An 11,431-nucleotide genomic window follows, 5' to 3' on the forward strand; every position below is an offset into this window, starting at 1 on the left:
TATAATTCATCCTGTAACATATGAACAGCCCAAACTATTTTATGTATGTTTTCCAGCATTTAACAATCCAGTAGCGCAGATGTCCTCCAATCAATTTTCCTGAAGGTCATTGTTCAGCAGATTTATAAAATCAGGTGCAAATAATACCAATATGTAAACAAACATCACTGTCAATCTTTCTGAGAGTAAAAAGATTGCAAATGCAGTTAGTTATACGAGATAAAAAAGGCTTAATAATCACACACAAACCAGGCCATATTTTAAATCTCTTTTAATATAGTTCACAATTTATTTATGTATTTACAAAAGACAGTGGCCATGTGACATTAAACTATGATTCTGTCAAATGAACACGAGGAAACACACATACATGCACTCACACATACACACACCCACACACAAAAACACCCACACACACACACACACACACACACACACACACACACACACACACACACACATAAATAACATCAGGAGAGCTGCTTTTGTCCCTTTCCACATCATTGCAAATCAAATCAATCAATCAAATCAATACATTAAACACAGGCTCTGAGTACTTTGTAAGATGTGTACTATCATGCAGAATCTGGTACATAGAGTATCCAGTGTTGCCTGCTTCTTGCCAGCTGCGTTGGTGGTAGTGGTGGTGACGTGGGCGACTGTATTGCACCGTAGTAGCAGAGAGAGTGGTCATACATACTAGTGTAGGGCTTCTTGAACCTTTTTATCTCGGGCCCGAAAGACGAAATAATTTTTTGTCTTTCCACATTGCTCATTCCGAAAACTCAGATCTGGGAATTAGCTATTCCAGCTCGCCCAGAGTTTATCAGAGTGTTCAGTGCTTTTTCAGTTTAAGAAACGCTGCTCTCATGCTTCGCTATGGGAATGAGAGCTTGGAGGTTATTTTAACACAGGTGGAACCCTTTGAAACACATGGGTTAGCTTCAGGCCGTTCCGTGAATTAATAGGCGACAAATAACCACACACTAATGCGGATATACTCTTAGACACGGTATTGATAAAACACACTTCTGCAAACTATTTTTGGCACAGACGGAAAAAGGCTCCACAATTGTGTGTCCCTGGACCTCCCCTTCCCTCCCCCAACACCCTATTCCCACAATCCCCATTCAACCTCTCCTCCCTCCTTCACCCCCATAAAGCAACAAATCAAGTCAGATTTTCAAGGACACAGACGAAAACCTCTGCAAATGGAGCCGGAGAAGCCGTGGTATTTGCAGAATGGTTACGCCACACATATCAACATTTAGACAACATCTAAAGAGGCACAAGTAAATCAAAAAAGTAACACAGCTCGACATTGCATTCCAATGAGTGGCCAGTGTGAAAGGGGAAGAAAGGAATTCGCTCCTCTCACTCTCTCTCTCAGTTTTTTTCCCCCTTTTCTATTAACTCGGTTTCGGAAATTAATTTCTGACCTTCACGGTCAGACGGAGCCTCCGATGGAACAGTATTGCTTGCAAAGTGTTCACAGAGTTTTAAAAAACATGAGTGTCAATCAATCATACTCCAACAGCGAGCGACACGATGGCAAGAGCAACATCGTGGCTTCCAATTTTTGACGAAATGATGAATATAATCACGGCGATCGTACAAGACAGAAGCGGTGTGACAACTAACGTGGCGATAAGAAGAACAGAACCGAAAGCATCACGTCAGCAAACAACAACTTTCTTGCTGTCATTGTTGGGTTTCTTGACACAGTGTTACAGGTGTGTTCAGACCTTATACTTTGTTTATATTTAGCTTATAGTGTACACATCTAGCTGCAAAGCATTTGGTACGCCGCCAACATTTCCCTCTCCACTCCGTTTCCTTAAGCGCAGTTTATCTGGTGGAAGGCTGATGTTTGACTAGGCGACCAACAAACTGTCTTTATTTCCCTCATGGGCCAAATACATTGCTCCGAATATTTTTCCACACTGTAGTGTGTCACAGCCAGACATTATGCAGTCTCAAAGTAGAGTAACAGCTACTCTCAATCTAGCACGCAAAAAACATAACAAGAAATCAATTATGGAGAACTAAAGACAAGTAGATATCAAGTAGATATCCTTTTAATGTGGGATAGATTCATAATTGTGGCCAGGTATCATTCATTATCCATGCCAGGCACACACACACACACACACACACACACACACACACACACACACACACACACACACACACACACACACACACACACACACACACACACACACACACACACACACACACACACACTAAACAATAAACTATCCGTCTGAATATTCCATTGCTTGAGAATATGTGTCCTTCAAGCCATTCACATTCTCAGTCCCTTTGTGGACACCTCAGAGAACAACAAAACAAAACAAAATATACTCGGAGGAGGATAGGATTCGGTAAAGCAGCACTAACTTAAAATAATATGAAACCATTAAAGCGCAAAAAATTAAATCCAAGGGAAAAAGAAAAACAGTACTTAATACATCCAAGTTTAGGAATCTGGATTTGTTACCCTAGTTGCACTGGGATTTGAAAATGGACAGATTGGATTTTGGATTGACACTGAACCGTTTTAAAAACCTTCCCAATATAATTTCACTCTAGCCAGTCTCTTATGACCATCACCATTACGTTACACACAGTAGATCTACAGTCCCTGAGTGGCTACGTTCATTGCACATACACTATTGTCACCAAAGCCTTTTCTACATCTATATAATGCTATCCTTACATTTTGAATCTACTTACTTATACTTTCTTCACTTCTTTTTCCTCCCTTACCTACTCACTATGTGTCTATTCTGTGATTTGAAAACAAAAGTCCCTAATCCTTTGACTCTAGCTAGCTAAACATCGTTGAGGTACGTACTTTCAAGCTAGCCCGTTTATTTGGAAGGAGGCACCATGCTGTGGAAAAGTTAAAATGCCCTTCAAGGTTGGTTGGTACTTGGTTCTATAAGTTACTGGGACAAAACATTAACTAATAAGTGAGTGTATTTTCAGATACCAATCCCACTCTATGCTAGCGCTAACAAAACAGCCCATGGTATTTTCAAGCATGGCTTGGCGAGCACACAGCAGTCTGTAACTACTCAGTGAGCGTGATAGGGGCACTCTATTCTAGATATATTATGTATAGACAGTATGGTCTAGATATTCTACATCTAGGATAGCTTATATCCAAGTTCAAGAGATTGTTCTTTTTTTGGGGATGGGGGTGGAATTCGCTGTTTCAAACCTCTTTTATTGAAACTTGGTTTCCGGTCATTGATATAATACTTGATGAACTATTGCCACTGAAACCAATTACAGAAGAAAGCTGCCATTGTTTTCGGACTTGAGCGTTCTGATTTTGTTTATATTGGCATGGATCAGCGATTTACTGAGGCTTACTGGATTCCTTTGGGAAAAAAGATTTCCCTGCCTACTGTTTTGTAATTGCAACAATGTTTTTCCAACTGAATGCATCACGGTTTTATAGTAATCGCATTTAGACATTTTAAGAATCCATATATGATTTCATCCTTTAGTAAATAAGATGTCAGAATATGCCTCTGACATATCAACTCAAACACAGCTGTACAGCAGATAATAATATAAATTTGCAATTTGAAATCCCGAGGCTGGCTGTTGTTCCGAAAAGCCTCAGGTAAGCTGACAAAAAACCCACATAGAGTTGGAGTGACACGGCACCGTGTCCAATGAGTGTCATGCACAAAAACCAAAATGAATAAAACTAAATAATACCATAGCTAATGTACAAAAGCAATGAATGGCAACGTGTCATGAAAATATAAATTGTCATTATAGGATGGGGGAGGTTATTGGCAGGGTTTGTTCCCTTAAGTCACATGTTGACAGTATTATTTAATACAGATTGGCCTTCCTCGACGAGGAGAGAAAGTTCAGGGGAAGAGAAAGCACATTAAAGCCATTCCTTAGCAGACATGAATTAAAATGGTCAGTTAAATTACAGCAGTTTGTTTGTTTTGTACACACAACAATATACACGCTAAATTTTTTCATTTTTTGTTCTTCTCTCTGGCGAGTTGCAAGGATACCTGTGGTGTCAACACAGTGAAGTCCTGGTAGAGTACAGCATGCAATAACTCTACGTGCTAACGCCATCGGGAGACTGGCGGTGGAGGTGGTTGTGGTGGTGTGGTGGGGGTTTGCGTGCCTTAACCAGGTGACCACTGGTGGATGGAGCTTCAGATTTTTGTTCCTGTCCTCAGTGCTTCTGTACCCTCCCTGTGCCTGGATGCAAAGATATAAAATTGTGTTTAGAATTTCAGCGAAAGAGAAACCAGCGGCAGCAAGCCGATTGTAAATATCGACAAAACATGCATGACTGATGGTGAAAGATGATGCAATTACACGGCTAGCAACCAGCGTTTCTGGGTTACTTTTTTTTCATTGCACTCTAAATTGGATGGTATGCTTTCATTATTCTCAGCCTCACTAGAAACATTTAAATGTACGATTTTTCTTTTTGAATGTTGCAAAGCCAACCAACCGCAAATTGTGTGCGGGTGACAAGCTTCTAGTGATGCGCAAATGGCGTAACTTATTTTTTATACACAAATCAATTAATAAATAATCTAGCCAATGGTTGACCATTGGCTATAGAAGTTCAACTTTACTCAACGGGACTGAGTGTTGGTTTGTTATGGTTAGCAGTAAAAGACAGTTTTGACTGGAATCTGTTAAAAGATGTGTTACAACACTGTCCCTGATATTTGTGTGGCAGACTTCTCTTTGACCCTTTTAAATGAAACAAGGGGCGGGCTAGCTGCCTACCTCTCTCCCTGCCGTTCCTCATGTTGGCCTCCTCCTCCTCCACGAGGTCGTCAACTGTAAAGACGACACCACAGAGAAACTCAGTCCACAATCAAATCCCCCTTAGCAGTACACACACTCTGGGAAGAACGTTCACAGGAGAGGAAGGTGTTAGACAAAGGAGAGAAGCACAGTGGAAGTGACCACTGGAGTTTGGGGACTTGAAATGGCGCCAGCAAAAAAACAACTGATGCTTTGGAAGCTTATATTCTGAAGGCTGAACATTGGAAACACTACTCATCCCGTTCCACTGTGGGAGTTAATCTCTGCTTCCGTCACAGTCGATACCCTGAGGGCGGCGATCGTGGGCACGCTGACGCCGGTGTCACAGTAAAACCAAAGCGAAACATCGCGTTGGATCCACATTTCCTCTGGTTTATTGATGCAACAGAATCCCCAATAAAACAGTAATCAAGGATCCTGAGGACACATCGATATCCCAGAGTACACAGAGACGAAGAAACCAATTTAGGTAGGAACACGACCAACCCACCACGATGGTAATACATGGAGGTTGACAGAGGACGCCGGGGACTGACCTGAGTGGAGCTCTTTCACCAGCGACGACATTGTGTTTGTGATTGAGTCTGCAGCCACAAGCAGGTCATTCCGGAGGTTTCTAGGCACACCTAGGGAGGGGGCGAGGTCATTTTCTGTTGATATGCATTTTTTCTTTACGTGATAACTGCAGGAGTAAACACATCTGTATTTCTTAATCCAGTGAGTTGGCGCCCAGCAGGTGCATGTGTGCGGACTCAGAGCAGTGTGAGAGAACAAGGTCACAGAGTGAGGCTCACCCTGAGCAAAGGCCTCCAGCACGTCTCCTCCCACCCCGGCCAGGCAGTCCTGGGGGGTGTGGGTGGGCGTGGAGCCCGCCGACGTGGAGCGTATGGGCATGGGCATGGAGCAGCCGGCGCCGTGGCTCGGGGAGGAATGGGGGGAGCCGCCCGACTGAGACCAGAGAGGTCAACGAGAAAGAGAGGGAAAAAAGAGTCACCTTTTTAATACATATAGTATGTGTTGAAATGTATTCCTGAATTCAGCCATCTTAGTTAAAGCCACTGCTGAAAGATATCTCTGAATTTAACCATCTCATTTATAGCAGCACTACAAGGCATTCTCGAATTAAACCATCTAAATTAAAGACTACGGTAAACACTATTAAACACTACGGTATCGTAGAATACAATCTAGATCAACGCAGCCACAAAATTTTCACAAACGCAGGTAGACGTGAAGAAGGTCCCATTTTAAAACCCTCCAACAGTAGGAAATGCATCTAGTGGATCTAGTAGGGGAGCTCAGTAGTAGATAAGTATTGCCTCACAGGCTTCACAACGGAGAGTTTCATTAAAGCTAACATATGGAAAACATAACCTCACTACTTTCCTATTGCAGTGAGGCCAGGACACTCACGCCCAACACCACTCTTTCTCTCGCTCTCTTCCTCTCTCTCTCTCTCGTTCTCTCTTCCTCTCTCTCTTCCTCTCTCTCTCTCTTCCTCTCTCTCTCGTTCTCTCTTCCTCTCTCTCTCGTTCTCTCTTCCTCTCTCTCTCGTTCTCTCTTCCTCTCACTCTCTCAGGTTCTGTGTTCTCGCTCTCTCAATCTATGCCCTTTTCTCCTTCAATCTCTCTCCATTTCTACATGGCTCTCTCCATCATATTCTCTCTCTACTCCGCCTTCTTTGCTTTCCTTTCTCTCTGTCCCCCACTCTCTTTCTGTCCTTGTGTGTGTATGGCGCAAGTTCCATGCCACATGGCAGTGAGCCAGGCAGCAGATGGCTAGCCCAACCTCGGCCTTGGCTGAGGTTCTGTGTAGAGGGCTAGAGGCTAGAGGAGGTTTCTACTGATTAAAGGAGATCTGACATGGGGGCCAGTGAGTAGCACACCGCCCCCTCCCCCCAGACACCCCAGGACCCCATGCAGTTTGAGATACCTCCTGTAGCCAGACTGTAGCGCTGCTGCCTCACACCAACTGGCCCTTAAAACCACAACACCACTGGTAGATTAGTTAGCATTGTGAGTGCGCTTTAGGTTAAACACAGGCTAACGCAGGCTAACGTGTCACAGGCTGTCATTGGCTGATCTGGTTATCAGGTGATGAGATACTGATATGGAACACCTGGGCCACACTTATTGGACTGAACTGAAGGGCTTTCACAGGGGAACAGGCCGCCCTGAAGCCCCAGAATGAGAAACACCTCTGATTAGTATTTATTGGCTGGTTTGGCTCTTTTTTTTATTTATTTTTGTCTGAAGTACTCCTATTAAGTGAATATCCATGTTGCCTATGAAACAACCGAGTGGGGTGGGTATAGGAGCAATGCAGCTGCAGTAACTACCGTCATCATCATCATCATCATCATCACCATCATCACTATCATCACTATCATCACCACCATCACTATCATCACCACCACCATTATCATTATCATCACCACAATCATCATCATCACCATAATCATCAGCACCATAATCACTATCATCATACTGCTCATCATCATCACCGTCAAACATCATCATCATCATCATCATCAAAGGGTTAAACTCACTGGAGCTGCAGTATGGCCGCTATGTGCTCTTATTTAAGGACAGAGGCTTAAAGATCATATTAAACGTTTCTGAATCCTCTCCAAGCGGGGGCTTAGAGTTAGGATCGAGAGGGGCTTGAGTTAGTCATGAATAGGGAGGGGGGGGGAGTGTCTCACTTACGGTCTGTTTCTGCTCCTCGTCCTGCAGCAGCCAGCAAGGTGCGGATTGAGGGGAAGGGAGGAGGGAAAGAGAGGAGAAGAGAGCCAGAGATTGAGAGACTGAACGCTGGCCCCAAAAAGAAGAAGGGATTAATGTCCATGACATGCACATTACGGGCGAGGGAGTTCTAGAAACACATGCAGACCACCAACACTCAGAGCTCATCTTGTACGGGGAGCTGACATCGATAGAACCTGCAGGGAGCTGAAAGCTTTCAGAGTGGTAGGGTAGGTTGATTAGATCGATTCGGGGGAGGGCAGGTCGGGTGTTGGGGTTGAGTGAATTCAGGTCCATTTTATTTGTATAGTCCTTGATCCCAGTTGCGGCCTCAATGGGATTCACCGGCCAGCGTCAGGGCATTAGCCCATCTAACGCTAGACCGAGATCAACCTCCCCTAACACAAATCGACGAAGACACCTTGGACACAGGGGAGGGGTACTCCGCGCTTTCCTTCTGAAGCATGAACTAAAATGGACTCTATTCATATTTCAGATGGAATATTTGCGTAGATGTCAGGAGCGTGGAGGCGTCTAGATCACAGTTGAGTGTTTTGACATGAAAAGTATGATTGTGTTAAATTTCTTTGTCATGTTGTTGTGACGCAGATCGGTCAACTCGTAGAACAGAGGTGTTAATCTCAACCAGAGAGACTTGAATGGTCAAATTAAAGTAAAAAATAATAATTATATATGTATAAATCATAATAATAAATAATAAATATAACCCAAGCGGTGATTAACAGGGTCCGAGCAAAATTAAAGGTCAAGAACAAACTAATGGAAGATAGATATGGAAGATATACAAATATGACATAATTATGAAGGAAAGATGTTCCCCTTAACGCCATACTGTGCCTCAGGATTTCAGGTCAGTGTGCTGCAGAGCAATGGCCGAATGTCATGTTCAGCTTGTTCATAATGCTCTAATCTCTCAACCTAAAATTCACCAGTACAAGGCATTATCGCTTTGAGCCACTGACAAACCTGTACTGTAGCCTAATTCACATGTTGAAAATGTCAATTGATAAGCACACAACATCAAGAAAACTCCAAGCACACATTTCTCAAGTGAATTAAGGGCTTTCTTACAGATTACAGATCTGAAAATTTGCACTGTTAATGGTATCCAACTAATGATAGTCGTAGGGTAGTTATACAATAACAATTGTATAGGAAGGTAATATAGGAAAAATGGGCTGAGACTGTGGACGTTTGACCTTTCTGTGAAATTGTGGGAAAAGTAAAAATAAATTAGAGCAGAACACCTGGGTGAAAAGATGCATCTGATTTTAGAGATTAGGGAGAAATAAGGCTAATTCATAATTTTTTAAATAGCACCTCCTTTGGGTGCAGGACCAGAATCTGGGTTTATGGGTGTGGGAGGTATGGGTATCCACCAAATGATAGTTGTATGTTTTTTTATACAATAACAAAATGGCCATGTAAGAAAAATGGGCTAACTGTTCCAAATTCATTGGCCAATATTTCTGAAATAGAACTAAATTAAAAAAAATCTGTTTGGTAACTAGTGAGGCTTGGTCAAAAGATTTTATGTGGCGATTTTGGTAAATTTTTGATTATTTTTGTAACCTGTGAATCTTTTTATCATGTTTAGATTTCTATGAAATAGTTTTAGGGGTATGGGCTGCAGTATGACTTTTACAGAATTTGAGGGAAAAATTAACGGTACAGAAACAATAGGGGACCAAACCACTTCGCTGTTCGGACCCCTGATAATAATCCGACCCAGCATGGGGGGGATCAGAACATGGTGGGTTTGGTGGGGCGGTACCTTCAGCAGCCTCATCAGCCCCTCCAGCTGCACCATCAGCTCACGCCGGCTCTCCTGTAGGGCCGACATGCGGCGCTCCAGCTCGTCCTTCCTGTGTCTGGACGACACAACGGTACGTCAGGACGCCTCCGGCGTTGGTGTTACGCTCCATGCGCAGTGTTGCATGTTGTGTTTATTCTATGTGAAGTATTCTATGTTCTGTGTTGTTTATGGACCAATGTACCGCTTTCTAGGTTGTTGTTCTATGCTCTGGGTTAAACGGTTCTATGGCCTAGGTTCTATGTTCATGTTCTACGGTGTATGAAGATACTTGATGATCTGACGGACTGTTTTCTAAAATAAAAAGAGGAACGCTTATTAATCACAATTTACCCAACAATATTGTGACGACAAACAAATGATCAGCTATCTACTTTGACACAATCATATTTATCCTTCACCTCATAAATTAAGGATTTTGAATTTACTAAGATGAAAACATATTAATTCTTTGATCGATTTTTAAATGATATAGCAAAATGATATCCAAACGCTACCAATAGTCAAACGATGTAGGAGGTGGAACGTTATGCAGATCACCGCCCTCTAGTGTCCACATGCTGTACTACATTGGGACTAATTCAAGATGCACAGAGACAGAGTGCTCGTGCTTGTCTGCCGGGCATGTTGTCCAACACACTCAGAACCAGCTGCTACCTCCAGACTATCTATCTCCACACATTCTTCCATGCCCAGAGGCCAGAGAAAACCAACACCGGACCCAAAACATTTCTCGCCATCATAATAAACAACCTGGCTCCATTCACAGATTATGTTGCCATAAATCTATAGGTTGACCGCTATCTTGTCTAAGCTGTTGGAATTCCAGCCCTGACTTGGTGGAATGCAGATATTCTATCCAGCAAGCCTATCTAAATGTATTATCACTCAGAGGAGTCCAGCAGGACTCAGCGAGTCTCCCTGAGGGTTGCTTTAGAAAGTTAATCCACCGTTTTCACCATCATGTTAAAGGATGATGGTGTATATATATCTGCTGAATCCTCGTTTACATTTTAAGAGGTTTTGGAATAACATTTGTAATGTATTCACCAGTAAAACGATCTTGTACTCTCTTATCCTTTGTGTAGAAATATATATAGTATAGGATGCAATACTTAGTTAGGGAAAATAGATTTTTGCATCAGGATATACAGGAATTATTCTCATATTGTACTTATACTTGGGTCACCCTGCAAGACGTCACATAGTCCATGTATCTGCCTAGGTTTGGCTCACATACACAGATTCTCAATTCATCATTGAAATTGTTTATGAGGTGTCATTATCAGGTTAAAATCCTTATCTGTTGGACTGTCCCCAGAGGAAGGTGATGGTGAAGGTGGGATTGTTTTGGCGTACCTGAGTAGACGTAGCTCGGCCAGCAGGGTGGGGTTCTGCTGGGCCTTCTCAGGGGTGGGCTGAGATGCCTGCTCGTGTTCCAGACGCAGGCGCTGGATCTCCTGGAGAATCTCCCTGGAGAGGAGCGAACCCCGGTCGTCAGGGGGCACTGACACAGACCGCCCCCGAGCCTCGCAGACCTCCTCACCCTGACTTCTAGCATTCATTCTGTCCTTGTTCTGGCCTTATTGCATCATACCTCACCTTATCATGTCTCATCATATCAGAACTTAACATATTTTGTCTTAACAAATCTCAACATGGATAATATTAATACATCTTATCTTACCATAAAGTTGCAATTTGTATGATTGAGCCCCTCCCAGATAGTAAGTGTTCTGTCTATTCTATCTTTGGATGATGCGATAAAGTGTCGCTCGCATTGGCTGGGGGGGCGTGAGTGGGAGGGCTTTTGGGAGTTTTGTAGTAAGATTTTTGTTAACAAAGAGGGGTATGCGCTGGCCGACATTTTCTATTTGTGTTCATCTTATTGATAAAATTATCGAGATCAAAAGCGATCAAAATTGACAGCAGTTATTTCAAGGTAATTTGAGCAACGAGTTTGTAAAAATTTTACACTTTGCAACTTTACCATATCTTATGATATCTAGACTTATGATCC

The 11,431-nt window shown here is 42.8% G+C and overlaps 1 protein-coding gene across 4 annotated transcripts in view; it reads right to left on the minus strand.

Moving 5' to 3' along the window:
- Window positions 1–254: 254 nt before the first annotated feature.
- dtnbb (dystrobrevin, beta b) overlaps window positions 255–11,431 on the minus strand; it is a 35,904-nt gene continuing 24,727 nt past the window's right edge. For all 4 annotated transcript variants that reach the window (XM_030355909.1, XM_030355910.1, XM_030355907.1 and 1 more), the window contains 7 exons: window positions 10,771–10,884; window positions 9,373–9,469; window positions 7,542–7,562; window positions 5,628–5,781; window positions 5,370–5,459; window positions 4,792–4,845; window positions 255–4,248 (listed from right to left, as the gene is read on the minus strand). In XM_030355909.1, the coding sequence (XP_030211769.1) occupies window positions 4,223–4,248; window positions 4,792–4,845; window positions 5,370–5,459; window positions 5,628–5,781; window positions 7,542–7,562; window positions 9,373–9,469; window positions 10,771–10,884 (556 nt within the window). In that variant the 3' untranslated portion in view covers window positions 255–4,222. The remainder of the gene's footprint in view (window positions 4,249–4,791; window positions 4,846–5,369; window positions 5,460–5,627; window positions 5,782–7,541; window positions 7,563–9,372; window positions 9,470–10,770; window positions 10,885–11,431) is intronic.

Source organism: Gadus morhua, chromosome 5, assembly GCF_902167405.1.
Source record: "Gadus morhua chromosome 5, gadMor3.0, whole genome shotgun sequence".
NCBI lineage: Eukaryota > Metazoa > Chordata > Actinopteri > Gadiformes > Gadidae > Gadus > Gadus morhua.